The 19,244-nt window shown below is 39.2% G+C and overlaps 1 protein-coding gene across 9 annotated transcripts in view; it reads right to left on the bottom strand.

Annotated features, from left to right (window-relative positions):
* Positions 1 to 15,811, bottom strand: part of CFAP20DC (CFAP20 domain containing) — a 254,309-nt gene extending 238,498 nt beyond the window's left edge. For all 9 annotated transcript variants that reach the window (XR_007120850.1, XR_007120851.1, XR_007120852.1 and 6 more), the window contains exons 1-4: positions 15,432 to 15,811; positions 12,810 to 12,899; positions 9,576 to 9,669; positions 969 to 1,041 (exon numbers count right to left, since the gene is read on the bottom strand). Coding sequence is in view for 6 of the 9 variants with exons in the window: in XM_047690656.1 (XP_047546612.1) it covers positions 969 to 1,041; positions 9,576 to 9,669; positions 12,810 to 12,899; positions 15,432 to 15,452 (278 nt within the window). In the remaining 3 variants the exon portion in view is untranslated. The remainder of the gene's footprint in view (positions 1 to 968; positions 1,042 to 9,575; positions 9,670 to 12,809; positions 12,900 to 15,431) is intronic.
* Positions 15,812 to 19,244: the final 3,433 nt, after the last annotated feature.

Raw genomic sequence — 19,244 nt, 5'->3', positions numbered from 1 at the left:
GAATAAAATGAAGGTATGTAGTGTTCCATCTGTCCTTTATCAACTAAGAAAACAAGATCACATGTTATTATCTAAATTTATATTTTTTCCAACATACATACAAATCACTAATAATTTAATGTATATAAACAAAGACAAAAGAATAACCTCAAATTTATGTTTTTCTCATTTTACTAAGAAAGCTCTTTCTTCCTCTCAAGTTTGCACCAATGCGGCTAGTACAAAATTAACTTCATTAATAGGAAAAGCCATTTATCCCAGCAGGGAAAATAAAAGACTAATCTTAGGCCCCGAACGGCTATTAATTACAAAGAAAAATGAGAAAATAGCATACCTTAAATCTAATGTTACTAAAAGTGCAAATATATTAATGAAATCTTAAGCAAGATTCCATTTTATATGAGTGTATAAATCAAATGTTATTTTCATTCTCACAATCATCTCAGACAACAGACAGCCCAATTGAGTTAAAGTTGTACATTCTCATTTTTTGCTAAGCAATCTGTTCACAGCAAGGAGATTTAAAACAAATATATTCTAAGCCATTCATGTGTCAGCTGATATTTCTAAGCTAAAGTAAATAACTTTAAGATGAGGTATCTTGATCAATTTTAATCCAAATGTGGTTTTCAATAGCAGAGAGTACAAAACTGCCCCTCATTTGAACGAAAATCTTAAACTTTTGGATTATTTGTTTCTGCATGTTATAGGCTGTTTATTGTCAAGTCCATAATCCTTTGGTATTTTCTTAAATAGATGAAATTTGCGTTCTTCCCCTGGGGAAATGCCAGACTATAATGATATCTGAGAAATACGATTAAATTCGTTTAATTACTTCATGTCAACTTGATAAGTCACTGCTCTTTAATGCAAAAACTGCCACTTGTAATTAATGACTGTCTATACTGTTTCAATTGACCAAATGTCTAATACACATAAAACATTGAAAGAAGTTCTGTATATCTTACAGCAACTCAGTGGAGAAGTCTTGTCCCAGGGGTATGTAAATCTGAAGTACGAGAAACCTCTGGATCAGTCCAACTGCAATGAGAGGGGGAAAATATACATTCATACGTCCAAACCACTTATATGTGCATATAAACCAACACAATTACACACCATCAACAACCTGAAGCTTCTACACTTCAGTAATATAGTAGATTTGTAATAGCACTGCCCATGAGCTACAACTTCATTATAAAAGCAAAAAAGTGGATGAAAGCCAAATCAAACTATAACAACAAATGTTGCCTCTTAAGGTCCCATCTGTGGGCTTGGTGAAACTTTCATGAAAATTTTAAAAAATAATAATTTTTTACTTACCATTTTTATTAGGTTGCAAGAGAATGTACACATTCAATAGAAACCTATAAAACTGAACTACAGATTCACATCAAGGCAACCATAAAAACATGTGGCAATTATTTTTATCTGCTGACAGTTTTAATTGTACTAAAGAACTTAATAAAAAACAATAGATCAAGAAAAACAATTCTATTTATGACAACTACAACTGAAGGTTTGATGAGCCATATCTGGTTCATATGGTTTTAAATGTGTCCACAGTGAGATGGATGGAGGAACGTATTTTCATTTATAATGCCTTTTAATTTAACATACTTTTAATTAGCTCAGTGCTCACAAACCACAACTGATCGCTTTCATTCCCTATCACCATTTTCATCTGAATTAAAAATATTTGAAGAAAAACCAACCCCTATGGCACTTTTGATGGCTGAAGTCTACAACTGTTTTGAAAATCAATTGATTTTATATTACCTTTTCAACCCATTCACTTAATCCCTTTTCTCTCAGGTTTTGAACTTTCGCTTGCTCTCTCAATTATGATGTTCCTAATGGATGATTTAGAATCACTTCCTCCTAAAACATGGCTTTTAGGAACTTATTTCCTCATGTGGGACTTCTGTAGGAAATGGAAATGTTCTAACTTATCTGTGAATCTATCCTAGAAATCTAACAGTATGGGGAAACACTTGGATAAAAGAAAGCAACTCATCTAAAAGGCATATTATTTTCTGTTTATTCCAATTCAGTAGACTTAACAAATTTATCTATTTCAAAGCGACAATACATGTGTGTTTGTTTGTTTGCTGTGTTTTTTAACAACACATGCTTGGATAATCTGGATGTATGTTCTGGTTTATAATTCCTTTGGTAAACTGTTTTGCAATATTCCTGAACACAACTTTTAATTAGTTCCCACACTTTACCCAAAATTTAGTTCCTACAAAGCAAACATATTTGGTCAAGTCTGCTCAGTATCTTTTATTTTTTTATTTTTATTTATTTATTTTTAAAAATTTTATTTATTTATTTGACAGATAGAGATCACAAGCAGGCAGAGAGGAGGTCAAAGAGAGAGAAAGGGAAGCAGGCTCCCTGCTGAGCAGAGAGTCAGATGTGGGACTTGATCCCAGGACCCCGAGATCATGACCTGAGCCGAAGGCAGAGGCTTTAACCCACTGAGCCACACAGGTGCCCCTGCTCAGTATCTTTTAAATCCCAACATACAAAGATAAGTTTTTACTTATAATGCTAAGCTTACAAACTGCTCCAGAGAGCCATATATAGAGTAGTAATATAATGGAAATAGGATATAACAGGCTCTGACCTTTGTAAACATCCTAGGAACTGGATTTTACCATATTTATGGGAAAAGCCAGTAAGGCATCTCTGAGTTCTGGACTACAAAACCGAAGTGAGATACCAAAATGAGGCTAACTTGAATACATCATCATTAATTAATCTCTCTCCCGCATCTTCCACTGATTGGCCCTATGGCATTTTTCCATTGCACAATGGCCTCTGTATACAGAGCTGAGACAGCACTGGATAAATGAATTTACAAAGGTCCTTAAATTGTATCACAAATCTCATTGAATGGGCCCAATTTTCTTCAAGAACAATGAACTATGCTACACATACTGGGCATTTTCTTATGAACATTTTTAGATATGAAAGACACTTGCCCTCAAAAAAAGAAAGCTTTGTAATTCAACTTTCTCACATATAGAAGCCTTAGTGTCCAAAAGGCTTCACTTCTAAGAGTAAAAGAAGTATGACAATACCATATGGTGATGATCCGACAAAGAAAAAAGTACTTTAATAACATTTGACATACACTGATCCTATGTGTCAGAAATGCTAAATAAACTCTACAGTAATACTTTTTCCAATGGCCTAGTAAATTTAAACTGACTCTTTTTGGCTACATTACATTGAAAATCATTAAGAAATGCTGAATGTGACTACTATTAGTCAAAAAATGCCCATCAAGTATATAAATTCATAAAAATTTAGTTTTTTTATTGAAATATGCAGGTTCCTGCAGTTTCATAATCTGTTCTCTGCTGAGATAAACTACCTCTATTTTTAAAAGGTCAGGTCCTTCTTTTCTTTGAATATTTTAGAACACATTTAACTGGTGAAACACCATTAGGTTTTTAAACAGTGGTTTTATACTTGCTTCATTACAGCCAGTGACAGCTGTATACTGCATGTACTTCTCACAAGTGTTTGTCTCATTGTCCATGAGTTTGGAAAGAGAACACAACACAGTCATCCTTTACAAGTGCTCTGCCATGTCACGACTGAAGCTACTTCCTGGTTCCTAGGGCAGTCCTGGCACAAACAGCACACTGAATTGTACCTCTCCCACCTCAACCCAGAAGGCAGGGAACAGGCATGCCTCTATTATCATATCATATTCCTCAGGCAAGTAAGAAGACTTCTCTGGCCTCTTTTCCTTTCATATGTAAAACTGAGCTGACAAATTAGATATATACCTCATAGGATTATTTGTATGGATTAAATTAGATCTATCATTCAACAAAAGACTTACTGAGCATCTACTACATGCCAGACTCAATGTGGATGTTTCTGTAGTGAATAACACAAATACCATCTCTACTCTCTTAGAACCGATATTCTAGTTCCAGGAAAGAGAAGGTCAGGGTGCAATGAAAGTGTATAATCCTGGGTCGCTGGAGGGAAGAGGATGATGAGTGAGGGTTTTCTGGCAGAAATAACACTGGAACTCAGCTGGGAAGAAAGAATAGGGGTTGAGTGGGTGAGGGAGATGGAGGAACAAATATTATAGGAAGAGGGGATATTCCATCATGTGATGGAAAAAGCCACAGAGGAGTGGATGAATCTTTATAAAGACATAAAGGGCTGGTAAAAGACACAGAAAGGGAAAAGCAGCAGGAGGTAATTCTGGCAAATAGCTAGATCTCAATCATTCAGGGCCGTGAAGGCCATGCGAAGGATATAGGTCATCCTAAGACCAATGGGAATCCACTCATACATTCATTAATTTATTCCACAAAGATTTACTGAATGTCTAATGTGTCAGATACTATACTAGGTGAACAAAATAGACTAAATTTCTGTGCTGGAGGTGCTTACCTCTAGCAATAGTGAGAAAAAACAATAGAAACAAACACACCCTAAGAAACAAATAGCATGTTAAATGATAAGTACATGGAAAAAATAGAGAAAGGTAAAAGGGATCAAGAGTGTGGAAGTGCTATAAATTATAGAGTGGGGTGGGCTGTCATTGAGAAGATGACATTGTAGTAAACGCCTAAAGAAGAGGAGACGGTGAGCCATGCAGCTATTAGGGAAAAGAAAGTTCTGGGCAGAGGGTTACCAGCTTATGCACAGGTGCAAAGGTGACAGAGCACCAGGCTATGTTTGAAAACAGCAAGAAGACCCGTATGGTCGCAACAGAGTGAGCAACAGCAAGAGCAACAGGAGATAAGGTCAGAGAATTAAGAGGGTACCAGATGGGTGCCTGGGTGACTCAGTGGATTATGCCTCTGCCTTCCGTTCTGGTCATGATTTCAGGGTCCTGGGATCGAGTCCCACATTAGGCTCTCTGCTCAGCAGGGAGCCTGCTTCCTCCTCTCTCTCTGCCTGCCTCTCTGCCTACTTGTGATCTCTGTCCAATAAATAAATAAAATTTAAAATAAAAAAAAAGAGGGTACCAGATACTGTAGGGTCCTACAGATCTTTGGTTTTCACTCAGAGATGGGACATTTTCAGTAGTGGGAGAGCCTTACATTTGTATAAGTATTGCTCTAGCTGTGAAACTGACAACAAATGGTAGGGAAGCAAGTAAAAAAATGGGGGGGGGTGCAATGAGAAGACGAATACAGGAGATATTCCAAGCCTGAGAAATGGTAGCACTGGAGGAGACAAAAAGTCATAGTCAGACTCGAAGTCTAAGCTGAAGATAGAACCAACAAGATCTTCCTGATGAATTGAATCAAGAGAGAAAAAAATCAGACTGACTGAAGCTTTTTTGTCAGAGCTACTGGAAAGACAGGTTGCTAACAACAGAGATGTGGCTGTCTGTAGCAAAAGGAATAATTTGTAAGGTGAAGCTCTCCAAACAGAAATATCATCTAAGCAACTGAAGATACAAGTCCGGAGATTGAGGGAGAATTCTGATTTGGAAATAAATTCAAGCTGGAATAAGACAGGGATGGTATTTAAAACATGAGACTAGCACTGATAATCAAAGTAGTAATTAGAGGTAGACAGAGTGTCAAGGGTCAGGTCTACAGGCACAGCAACATGAAGCTGGGTTGGGGAGAGGAAGAACCATGAAAGCAAACTAAAAAGGAAGACCAGTGAAGTGGAAAGAAAACCCAGATGATGGGCACCCTGGAAGATGACAAAAGGAAAAAAAAAAAAAAAAGATGAGTAAAAAAAAAAATATACGAAGTAGGATGGTGTCAACTTAACTGCTGCTGATACGTCAAGCAAGATCAGGGCTGAGAATGAGCCACTGGATTCAGGAATACAGAGATCACTAGTGACCCCAGCAAGAGCACTATCAATAGAGCAGTGAGGTCAAGACCACTGAAGAGTTTTAAACAAAGCAAGTCATAATGACATTTATTTTAAGCATACCACCAAAGTAGGGGTGGGAGTAGGTTGGTGGGGGGGAACCTCATAAAGATGACATCATCCTCATCCTCCAGAGCAGCTGAAACTTAGATAAACAAAAGGCTTCAGGGATACTGATCCCAAGAGACACACCATAAGATTCAGATGCCACTGCCAGACAAAACAAAGGTTTCAAATAAGGGCCTCAAAAAGATTAAGTCCTGGGGCAGACCAACCAAAGGATAGATGTCTGTGTGTGACTCTGCTGCATCTCCTACAGGCAGCTCCACAGCACGATCCAGGATGAAGAGCATCACAGATTTCTTTACTTAGTTGGCTAATCATTTACTCAAATCTGGTTATGAACACGAACTGGTTACAATTAGAAACTATAACCCAAATTGTGACGGTTTCTTCCTGGGGCAAAGTTAACAAAGTTATTTGATATACTACATATGATATACTAAGTTAGGGGTACAGAGTAGATGGTGCAAGATTCTTGCACTAGAGAATTGCACAATCTGATTATCAATATCACACTTTCCTTTATTTGATAAAATGCTATGAAAAAAAACAAACAAAACTCTTGACATATAGAGATGCTCAAATATAACTCAGAAATAGCATTATTTAAAATGAAAACTTAGGGGCGCCTGGGTGGCTCAGTGGGTTAAGCCGCTGCCTTCGGCTCAGGTCATGATCCCAGGTCCTGGGTTCGAGCCCCACATCGGGCTTTCTGCTCAGCAGGGAGCCTGCTTCCTCCTCTCTCTCTGCCTGCCTCTCTGCCTACTTGTGATTTCTCTCTGTCAAATAAATAAATAAAATCTTTAAAAAAAAAAAATAAAAAAAAAATAAAATAAAATGAAAACTTAAAAATAGTTACTTTCATCATTAAGTTTTTTTCTTAAGTACCTAATATAGTGGGAAATACATATGGGGTAGCTCATTTTAAGTTTGCATAAATAAAGTAGATGTTTACTCTTGAAAGAGGAATATATAATGGCAACTGAACTAAATTAAGAAATGTTAATGGAAAACCAATTCTCTACTCAAGACATGCCATTTAATTTAACAACAACTTCACACAGAAGGTCATTTTACACAAGTGAAAATAGCTATAAAGTTCTGTTATCAAAAATTACAAATAATTAATCTTAAAGGCATTAGTACAGGGCAGACTCTACAAACTGTTTCATTTGTTACAGTACCACACACGCTGCTGAAGAGCCAGATTAATTTTTAATTACAGGGCATTGTACAAGAAACACATTAAAAGATTCTTCCGTTTCTTCCAATTAAAACTATCATTTTTCCTTTTACAAAGCAATTATAACACATTAAGCTTGTTTTATGTCTTAAAAAAAACCTCAGATAAATGTAGGAAAAGGGAGCTTGTCTTTAGTCACCGAGTCTTTGGTAGAGGAGAAATCTTTCTCAGATCCAACTGAGAAAGGCTTGATTTTATCAGTAACGTGATTATGTGAATAGATGCTAAGGGCACAGCATAGAAGGATAAGCCAACAGGAGAACACTGGTGTAGAACAAAGCCACGTTCCTAGAAATCAGATGTATCCATCTCAAAGTCAATATCCTTAAAACAGATGGACCGTGTCTCCTGTAACAAGAACAACCTACAGTTTCAGACACATTTCTCTGGCTCATCTTAGTTCATCTCATTTACAAGTATACAAATTTTTGTGGAAATGAAAAAAAAAAACAAACCCTCTACTGTTTAAAAGTAACTATGGGGGGGGGGGCTGGGTGGCTCAGTGGGTTAAGCCTCTGCCTTCGGCTCAGGTCATGATCTCATGATCTGAGACTGAGCCCCGCATTGGGCTCTCCGCTCAGTGGGGAGACTGCTTCCCCCACTCTCTCTGCCTGCCACTCTGCCTGCTTGTGATCTCTGTCAAATAAATAAATAAAATTCTTAAAAAAAAAAAAAAAGAACTACGAGGAAATCATTTTTTTAAAATGGTAGTAAGTTAATAATGATTTCAACCAAGATTAACCCTTTTCTTTGAGGTTCTGTTTCTTATTTTAGAAACACTGGCAAACCATTTAAAAATTAATCATCTTCAATCTATAATTTCCATGGCTCAGTTTACATCTTAGAAATCTATAACATGGGGACACCTGGGTGGCTCAGTGAGTTAAGTACCTGTCTTCAGCTCAGATCATGATCCCAGGGTCTTAGAATCAAGTCCCACACCAGGCTCCTTGCTCAGCAGGGAGCCAGCTTCTTCCTCTGCCTGCTCTGCCTGCCACTCCCCCTGCTTGTGCGCGCGCGCGCGCGAGCTCTCTCTCTCTGACAAATAAACAAAATCTTAAAAAAAAAACAAGTTAAAACTAAAAAAAAAAAGAAATCTATAATATGTATGCGGTAGCTTTAACTGGGAGGTAAAGCAAAGCCTGTGAAAGTTTAGAAAACTATATTAAAATGAGAAAATCAGCTACCAAGAACAGGTCTTTTCATAGTACAGGGTACGCTGTATGTGTTCAATAAATGTTCTTAATTAGTAAAAGAAGAAATAAGTAAATGACCAACATAAAAACTAACTGGGTGCTTATTTTTAATAAATCACTTGAAATCTATAGTTAATACATAGGATAAAGTTGATGAAAATTGGATGAATCATTTTGAAAAATTATGTATCTTCAATTGCCATCAGTTTACGCATAGCCTAATTTGGTGATAGAGCCTTGAATCTTAACCTCATTTCTGCCAATAACTGGGCTTCTGATTGTAAATCCAGGTGATTTTTCAAGGTTCCTTCTGCTTTAAAATGATGGTCCTAATTTCCAAAGTAAGAAAGAATTGAAAATCTACTCTTTGAGTTTTTGTTGAAACACATACTTGTATTTATACATATTAGGTATTAATATTCTTGAATGATATAAGTTGATGTATCACTAAGTAATGCCTTCTATAGTATTTCACACAACTTTTTTCTCAGATTTTCCCTATAACTTAGGAAGTCCTGGGTTTATTTCAAAGCTTACCCTTAATTATCTGATTTCTTGATGAAGAACCAATCTCAGTGTGTTCACTGCAAAAGAACTACTATCAGGATTAAAAGAATTAATAAATGTAAAATGCTAGGGAAGTCAGAAGGAACACAGTAATTTCTCAATAAATACCATTACTATGATAATCAATGGCTACCAAATAATATAAATCTTCTTAAAAATACTTCTAGCGGTGGCTGGGTGGCTCAGTCAGTTAAGCGTCCAACTCTTGATTTGAACTTGGGTCATGGTCCAGGGGCTGTGGGATTGGGTCCCAAGGTTGGTATCAAGTCCCATATGGGACTGTGTGCTCAATGCAGAGTCAGCTTGGGATTCTCTCTCCCCCCTCCCTTTGCCCCTACTTGTTTGTGTGCTCTCGTTCTCAGTCTCTAAATAAATAAATAAAAATTTTAAAAAAATAGTTCCAGGTTACAAATCAACAGTGAATCAAAAATATATATATGTAACTTAATAATACATAATATTTATGTATACATGAAATCTAGCATAAGGTTAACTTCTAAATTAAAAACAGACCTACCACTTTAAGTTAACAGATGCCAGTAAAAGTCAAACTAATGTCTGTGTGGTAGCCCTAAAAGTATAACTTAAAAATCAAATGTTAAGCTTCAATATAAAAAAATCTTACTTACGGATTTGCTTATTCTCCTTAGGTAACTGAATTTTGTTTGTCTGGCTGCTGCCTTCCAGGACAAACACAAAACTTTTAACTTCTCTATCAAACTCCTGTAGAACAAAAATAAAAACAGTGGTAATTGGAACATATTTTATTTGGCTTCTATCATTTTTTTTTTTTTTTTTTTTTTTTTTTAAGATTTTTTTATTTATTTATTTGACAGAGAGAGATCACAAGTAGACGGAGAGGCAGGCAGAGAGAGAGAGAGAGAGAGAGAGGGAAGCAGGCTCCCTGCTGAGCAGAGAGCCCAATGCGGGACTCGATCCCAGGACCCCGAGATCATGACCTGAGCCAAAGGCAGCGGCTTAACCCACTGAGCCACCCAGGCGCCCCTATTTGGCTTCTATCATAAAACTGGAGCTGCAAATCCACAGGGGAAAAAGTCCCAGATTCAAATGACTTAGAAGTTGGGCCTTGATGATACTCTTACCCAGAAAACTGCTGGAAATTGGAATACAGAAGCTCTTGTATGTCACTTGACAAATCCTCCATCGTATCAAGAAACTCTTCCTCCAAATAATAAGAAATTTCCTAGTTTTAGGGATTTCCAAGTTACTAATTTAGTTTTCAGAATTTAGTTACCCTTCCTCTCCTTTATCTACGTATTCCTGTCTAACAGCACAGGCTGAACACCACTCCATGTTACCGTATACAAAATCACCTAACTTATGTTGTATCTGGTCCATAAGTTCCTAGGTGTCTGGCCATGGCTCAAATGGAATTAATCATTGCCTTATTTCCCTAGTGTTCAACTGAAGTTCTATATATCACCTACTGAAAATCTGTACTAATTAAAGCGTTACAATTAAGATGACTTTAAAAAAAACTATGGTAGAGGAGAGGGGCACCTGGGTGGCTCAGTTGGTTAAGTGTCTTTCTTCAGCTCAGGTCATGATCCCAGGGTACTGGGATCAAGCCCTTCGTTAAGAGCCATGCTTCTCCCTCTCCCTCTGCTATACCCTCTGCTTGTGTGCATGCGCGCGCTCTCTCTCTCTCTCTCTCTCTCTGTCAAATAAATAAATAAAATCTTAAAAAAAAAAAACAGACAAACAAAAAAAAACTACGGTAGGAGAAACATAAACAGAACAAAAACAAACCTGAAAATAAAAAAGCCTCCTTATAAGTGACAGTCTGATTTCCATAACTCAAAGTGGTAATGTAGATGGTTATTTTCTCATCTTGAAGCAAATTCCCAATAAAGACCCATTATAATACTTCACAGATCCTCCCAATTTTCTTTTCTGTATGTGTTAAGAAATACATTGTAACTAAGACTGCTAAGCATTAAATAGCATTCAAATAAATCTGTATTATATCCATCACAACAGCATCTCTCCTGTATTTGAAATGAACACACACAGACTGACTATATTATTTCATCTATACACAAGTTGGACATATATTTAAAACCTTTCAACAGCTTACCCAAATCAAACACACAGTCCATAAAACCCCATCTACTCTGGCTGCTACGTGGTTTTGCAAACTTCAGTCTCCTACTTGGCACTCTCTTTTTTCCCTCTGTATTCTGGCCTTAGTAGCCTTCTTCAAGTTCTTAAAAATTCTAAACTCTCTCCTGCACAAGGAATTTGTATGTGCTTTTCCTTCTGCCTAAAACTCTCTTGTCTCCACCAGCCCCACAGAGTGCACAGTTAGCATGTAGAGATCCAATGTCATTTCCCTGGGGAAGCCTTAAGTATGCTCCCTGCTCCATACCCTTACCTCCCAGCATCACTGATCTCTCATTCACAGGAAGAGCTCTATAATTTCAAGCAAGCTGTTTACTCTCCCCATGACCTCAGTTTTAGCATCCAGAAAATTGGCATAAAGTACCGATCACACACTAACTCTGGGCTTAGCAAACAGTAAGCACTCAGTTAACAGTAGCTTTAAAAAGTTACCTATAAAACAACGTCCATAGAAAGGCATTTTTCTCCCAATTGAATAGGATAGGAATGAAAGAGAAAGGGATAGGGATAGATAGATGTTTTTAGTCTGGTGGCAGCAGGCTGAGGTAGTTTCTATTTGATGTCATCAGTTTTCCCCATGAAATGGGGCATGAGGTCTTCTGGTGAGTCAGTGAAGAGGGCCTGTCCTGGTTGTGGATTGGGGGTGGGGTTAGAGTTGGGGGTTGAAAACCTGAAGATAATGGAGAAATAACCATTTGAGAGACTAAGAGAACATAAGAGGAGAACTTTCCAGGCTGTTCAGGTTGAATTTATAGTATTATTAATCTAAGAGGTTATCGGGGCGCCTGGGTGGCTCAGTGGGTTAAAGCCTCTGCCTTCGGCTCAGGTCGTGATCCCGGGGTCCTGGGATCGAGCCCCACATCGGGCTCTCTGCTCAGCGGCGAGCCTGCTTCTTCCTCTATCTCTCTGCCTGCCTCTCTGCCTACTTGTGATCTCTGTCAAATAAAATAAATAAAATCTTAAAAAAAAAACTTAAAAAAAAAAAATCTAAGAGGTTATCAATTTTTTTTCTCCCAAGTTAGAGGGGCTCAAAACCCCGCTCAGAAAAGACAGAGGACTGGTTATTCAGAAAAGGTTGGCCTCTGCGAGGCCAGCATGATGAAAGGACAAAGAGCAAGGGCATTCAAGCTTTTGCCTGGGAAGTGACTGAAATCAGACTCTGGATTCTGGGCTGGAGAGGAGAGGAAATGAAGACAGAGAAATACATGCCTAAATAAAACTAAGCACCGGGGAAGTAGAAAGGCCAATGGCCTAACGGTCTCAATTTGGTTGAAGAATAAATACAATGAGACTAAGAACTGAAGTTTGGGGTCAGAGAGGGATGTCTCAAGGTCTTACTTAGCCATTTCAGAGGCCCTCCAGTTTACTGTGGTAAGGTACAGGATGTAACAGTGGGAATGGGGACTGACAGAGAGTAGAAGAGGTCATTAGTGATGAAGAAATCAAGAAATTGAGAAGCTCAGGGTTTGGAGATTTTCCTCACAAACACTGAAGTCACCTAAAGTAATATCTGAACTTGGCCTACAGAGAAGGGTTATGAGATATATGCCAAAGTCTTCAAACGACAGAGGAGTGGTTTCTGGGAGAGCTGCAGCCAACAGGGTCATGAAAGGGTTTTTGAATTAACAGTAAAAAGAGTTCTGAAACCTTATCAAAACCTTTTTCTTATAACCTTAATTCTCCTTTCTTTCTAGGATTTTAGTGGCTCTAACTTCACTTACTTTCCAAATCACAGACGGACTGCCAAGGATTTTCCATTTTGCTCCAGGATTTTTGCCCTGGGCACTAAAGATTTCAACGAATGCACCTCCCTGGAAAACAAAAACAACAACATGTTTAAATTAAAGTGAAAGACAATGCTAAAGAGGAAATATGATCCACCACACAGTCTATAACCACTGTTCAGGGCATCTGTCTGTTAAATAGATCTGGGAGGAAACATTATCCCTGCTATTAACTCCTATAGTATACCTTGATTGTACTTAAGCCACAACCACTCTGATTTGGGTCACCCTGGATAAATGATTTAAGGAAAAATTTTTTTTTTAAATTATAAACATCAAATTGTGCCATACAAACCCTACAGTTTCTCGATATGGGGTTCGCTTACTTGCCATATATAAATCATGCTTATAAAACATTCTATTCATCTCTGACTAAAGGGTTTAAACTCAACTCTCGAGCCAGGTTAATAAATTCTGGTGAGTTATCTGTGGCTACAAGCTTCCCAGTCATACTGACCCAAACTCCCACACCAGCTTTGACATTTATTAAGTACCTGACCTTGAGAGTTATTTAACCTCTTGATGCTCCATCTGTAAAATGGGTTGTTGGATTAGACAGGATAGTAAACATAAAACCATCAAGCACAATACCTTGTACATAGCAAGGGCTCGATAGTGCCAGCAATGATTAAATTTAAAAAAGGGCAAATTGAGTATTTTGGTACTGGTTAATAAAAAAGCTTGGGACTGAATGGGTTTGGGAGTATGATTCTTATTCTGAGCATTCCCATCTTTTTATATAGCTAATATAAACTGATATGGAAATCTATAAAATTTGTATAAGAAAATAAGAAAAATAGAGAATCATTTGTATAGACATGCTATGTGTTCCCTACTGTAAACCTGAGAACATGCAGGGTCATGTTTATATAAAAGTACTAAACACATTACTGAATATCCATAAGCTTTAATTATCAAAAAAAGGAATTAAGGTGATTATCTCTGAGGAAGAGTTAATTGCAAGAAATTGAGAATCTGAAATGAAGATGAAATATGATTTTCTTTTATGGTCTATTTTAATTATAAGCCGCACATGAGCAAATCTGTCTGATTTTTGTAAAGAATTTCCAGCTTTTAACTTTTCTCAATAATATAAAGTTATTTTTGCTTCTGTGCCTTAACATTATGTGCAACTATGCAATTATGTGCAAACTGTGTGTGGTTAAGAATTACTATAAATTACTATAGCTTCTGGGATTAGGTCACATATCAATAAAGTTTTTAAATTTGAGGCAGTTTTTGTTTTGTTTTGTTTTTTTAAAGAGAAAAATCCTTGTACCTGGTGAAATATCCACCCTCTCTTCCTTCTGCTTTCTCCTGTTTTCTTAATTTTCCATTGTGGGCATATACTTTTTTTTTTTTTTTAAAGATTTTATTTATTTATTTGACAGAGAGAGATCACAAGCAGGCAGAGAGGCAGGCAGAGAGAGAGGAGGAAGCAGGCTCCCTGCTGAGCAGAGAGCCCGATGCGGGGCTCGATCCCAGGACCCTGAGATCATGACCTGAGCCGAAGGCAGCGGCTTAACCCACTGAGCCACCCAGGCACCCCAATGGGCATATACTTTTTAATAACAACAAAAATTGAGAGGAAAAGTCTCTTAAATTGTTCTAACACTAATGATATCAAATGGGAGTAGAAGAAAGAGAACAGCAGACTACTTGCAGGACACTCATAAGAAGGCAAGTAGCATTTGATGAAAAGGTAGAGGCCACAAACAGGTAATGAATGGAGGGCTGTTCCAGCAAGGGGACAATTGTAAACAGAGAATGTAACCTCAGGTAGAAGTAGGAAGGAAGGAAAGGAGACTAGGGTGAAAAAGGGAGCAGTGGGTCCAGTGAGGTGAGGAGAGCAAGCCATGTTTTGAAGACACTGAGATACTCAAGGTGACAGAGGAAGACCCAGAAGCAGTTTCCCCATTATGATCTTTGGACCATGTGCATCAGAATCTACTGGGGGAAGTTTTTACAGATACTCTCATTCACTAGATAGGGGATAAGGGTCAGAAAATCTGCATTTTCACAAGTACCCCCAAGAGATCCTAACGTGCCCCAGTGTTTGAGAATTACTGACCCCAGTTTCAGGGGAAAAGAAAAGAACACGTAGCCAAAATCCTTATTTTCTTTCTTGGTTTAACCCGCTCATGCATTCACTCATTCACTCTATTCTAAACAGCTTCTGAGACATGAGTGTGCATCAATAGTGAATACCCAAGTAACTTGTTAAAACTCAAGATTTATGGGCCCTGCCCTCAAGATTCTGATCCAGAAGGTCCGAGTTGGGGTTTAAGATCTGCATTTTAATCAGAGTTGCAGGCAATCCATACACCTTGAAAAGAACTGAGCTGGAGACTGAAAAGCAAAATCATACGCCCAAACTGTGGATGCTTACCCCTTTTTTCTTTTGGGGTCAAGACCACTAACCCAGAGCTTCCTTCTCACCCAGGGGGGGAAAAAGTGTTAAGGGGGAGTGGGGATGGTGCTTTGTCCTGACCCCCAACACGAACTACTTCACCCAAGAGGAGTATGCTTTAGATAGGTTGGAGCGCCGATTCGGGTTACCTGGTACTCATTTTTGAACATTCCCGCAGGGGGCCCGGGGCTTGGGGTACACGGTGCTCAGGGTGTCCAGAGAGAGGCGTGACCCTGACGGCTGGAAATCGGCGGGCGGGAACCCCGACGGCAGGGAAGGGCTTCGTGCGTCGCCCCGACACTTCTCAGCCCCCGGTCAGCTCCACGTTGAGCCCCCGCCCGGTACCATCGCGGCCCCCGCTTTCGGGGTGCCCGGGTATTGGGAGGGCGCAGCTATCTGGGCGGGCTCCGAAAGGCCCTTCGGGAGTGACTGTATGCGTAACCTACGTAACGGGGCGCCCAGTCACAGAGCCACGGAAAACCGCCCGGTCGCCCGGGAAAGACGGGCGCGCTCCCGCTGCCGCCCCGCCCCCGAATTCGATCGGAAAGGGGCGGGGCCCAGCGGCGCCGGCGTTCGGGCCGCACCCATTGGCTCCCACGAGACGCCTGCGCTTTGAGTAATTTGGGCTTCTCGCCGACGAACAAATGCGACTACGCGATGACGTCGGCGTTGCCCAGGCAACTCAAGGGTCTCGTGGAGACGCTGGACCGCTCAACCTGTGACCCGCGCTCTATAAAGTCGTGACCTCTGTTTGCGAAAAAGCGTGAAATGAGCATGGTTTAAGAGCTACCACAGATGCTGGACTCTTCTGGAGAACCTGTCACGTCGGTTTGGTCTCTCTTCATTGTAAACACTGAAATTCGGTAGGTTGCTGAAGGAAAGAGTCATGGAATCATGGAACCCTCTCATGGCCTTTGGTTCAAAGGTTTTCCAAACTCGGTTTTGTTGAGGCAGTAATAGAGTCAGTTAGTCCCATTCATTGTTTCAGAAGGCCCACTGAAACAGGAGTATTTACTGCACATGTTCAAAAGCCAAAGGTTTTTTTTTTTTGCTCAAAATAGCTACATACATTACTGAGCCAGGCAGTGTCCTAAATTTAACTATTTGGTTACTTCATGTAGTTTCTATGTCAGAACCACTCTTAGAGGGTAGGTATTATTATCACTTTTTGGCTCAGAAAGGTAAAATAGCTTGTCCAAGATCCCATGGCCATAAGTGATGGAGCTGGTTTAGAGCTCTTATCTAATGCTGTACTCAAGGCTGAGTTAGGTGAATGGTGAGCGTTATGAATAACCAGGTACCATTCAAGGAGCCCCTACTACAGGCCAAGTGGTTCACAGGTTCACAGCCATGTGAGGATAAGGATTAGTCTCCTTTCAGTTGAGAATATTTCATTTCAGAATATTTCATTTCAGAATTGATTAGGAATTTACTCAAGGATGTGTTATTATGACTGAGCCTGATATTTGAATTCATCCAGAAGTCTTAAATGTTTGTGTTCCCTACAATATGCCAACCATTGTGGATCATGTACAGCATAAGAAAATGAATGGTATCTGAACCTGCTCTTATCAGGGCTAAGAAAAGAAAAGCTGATAAGGAACAAACTTACTTGAACATACTAAGTCTAATACCAGATGTTTACAAAGGTAGAGGTGAGGTTGTTGTGTAACTGTAAATTGCAGTATAATATCCAGAATCCCTGATTTCTAGAGCTCAAACATAGTTCAACAACAGTTTTTGGTTAGACTCTTTGCTGGAGGCTTCAGGAATTATGGCCAATAGAAATGGTCTCTTGTCTTGTAAGACTTACCTACTGGGGGACATTTATGCATTCATTCATTTAGCAAATAATTCCTAGGGATGTAATATATTCTAGACACTATGCCAAGAGCTAGGTGTACAAGGAAGGCCCCATCTTCATGGAGCTTCCACATTAGTAGGGGTGGGACACAAAAAACAAGTGAATAAATAATTACAGCTTGTGATAAATCCCATGAATCCAGTAGTAGGGAATAACACTGGAAGGGTCTATTAGTCTCCTGTGGCTGTTGTAACAAGTTACCAGAAACGGGGTGGCTTAACACAACAAATTCATTCTCCCACAGTTCTGGATGCCAGAAGTCCAAAATCAGGGTGTCAGCAGGGTGACACTCCTTTGGGGATCTTTGGAGGAAAATCTGCTCTGCCTCTTCCAGCTTCTTGTGGCTTTTGGCATTCCTTGACTTGTGACTGCATCTCTCCAATGTCTGCCTCCATGGCCACCCTGCTTCATCTTATGTCTTCTCTCAGTGTCTCTTATAAGGACTACTGTGATGGCATTTAGGGCCCACTTGAATAATTCATGATTATCACTTTATTGCAAGATCCTTAACTTAGTAACACCTGCAAGACCCTTTTTCCAAATAAGGAAACATTCACAGGTTCCAAAAGGTGCATGTAGGCATCATGGAGGTCACATTTTTTTTGGCCTAACGTAAAGGGTGACTTGGACTCCAATACAAAGTAGTTTTAGATAAATACTGTAAGAGAAGCAAAAAGTCAGTGGGAGTACAGAAGGAATCTAGGGGACATCCTCAGGCTTTTAGCAATCTACTTGGGTCTCTGTAAAGCATGTTTTAACACCATAACTGAAGATCCTCTTCAGTTTATTCTTTATCCTCTTTATCCTCTTATTTTTTTTTCTATCTTTATCATTATCTGAGTTTGTTTGTTTATGTGTTTATCATTTGTCTTTAGCTATCAGAAGGTAAATTTAATGAGGGCAAGTGTTTTTGTGTGTTCATCATTATATCCCAACTACTAGAGTAGTGCCTGGCACATAGTAGGTGTTTTATAAATATGCACTTGTCGACTAAATTAAAGGTACCTTGTCCTTTCAAATTCACCATGTCCAAAACATAACTTTAAATCTTGGTTTTTCCCATCTTTCCCAATCTCATTAATACCACAATGCCTCCTGCATCCTCACTCCCTGTGGTACAGAAGCCTCCCAAATGACCTCCACTGATTCCCCACCTTCTGGTATGTTTGCCCTTTGCGGAGTGTCCTGGACCTAGAGACTCACTTTAATGAATACAATATGGTGCTGAGATGTCATTTCCAACATCAAGTTACAAAAAGACCGTGATTTCCTTCTTGCCTGGCTTTTCACTCTCTTGCAGTGTTTCTTTTCCCTAACTCTGTCCTTACTTGAAGGAAGCAAGTCACTATATTGTGAGTACCCCCGGAAAGGTCCATGTTGCAGGGAACTGATGTCTCTGGCCAACAGTCAGTGAGAACATGAGGCCTATCAACAGTCATATGAGTAGCCTTCTAAGTGAATTTTTCCCCTGGTCAAGTCTTGAGGTAAATGCGTCCCTGTCAATGCTTTGGTCGCAGCCTTATGACTAAGCCAGAGTCAGAGGCACTCAGCTAAATTGTATCCTGATTCCTGACCCACAGAAATTTTGAAATATTTATTGTAAACTGCTACGTTTTAGGGTGATTTTTTATATCGCAACTGATATGCTCCCCATACCCAATACATCACCCAAACCTGTTTTATCTAAATACCTCTAAAATCTACTTCCCTTTGCTCTGTATGCTGTAGTCTGTACACTGATTTACCTGTGGTTTGCTCTTCCCTGAACTACTATGATATCCTTCTAATTCATACACAATGTTGACCTCCCTTCAAATCCATCTTTATAACACACAAATCCAGTCATATAAGTCTCTTGCTTCTAACCCTTTTGTGACTATAGAACCTATCTTCCTCTCCAGGTTCAATATGTGGTATGCAGCCCCCTTTATTTCAGTCACATGGAGTTTTCTTTTAGTTCTTCCTGTTCAACACATGTGCTTCCCCTGTAGGGCCTTTGTGCTGTTCTCTTGAATAGATTACTTTTGCTACCTTTTATTCTTTGGTTAAGGTCAACTTCTGTAAACATAGAGTTTAGATTAAGGGTCCCCTTCTCAAG

This window comes from Lutra lutra, chromosome 1, assembly GCF_902655055.1.
Source record: "Lutra lutra chromosome 1, mLutLut1.2, whole genome shotgun sequence".
Taxonomy (NCBI): Eukaryota; Metazoa; Chordata; class Mammalia; order Carnivora; family Mustelidae; genus Lutra; species Lutra lutra.
Note: the sequence above shows the minus strand (reverse complement) of the source record. Positions and strands in the feature narration are given on the sequence as shown.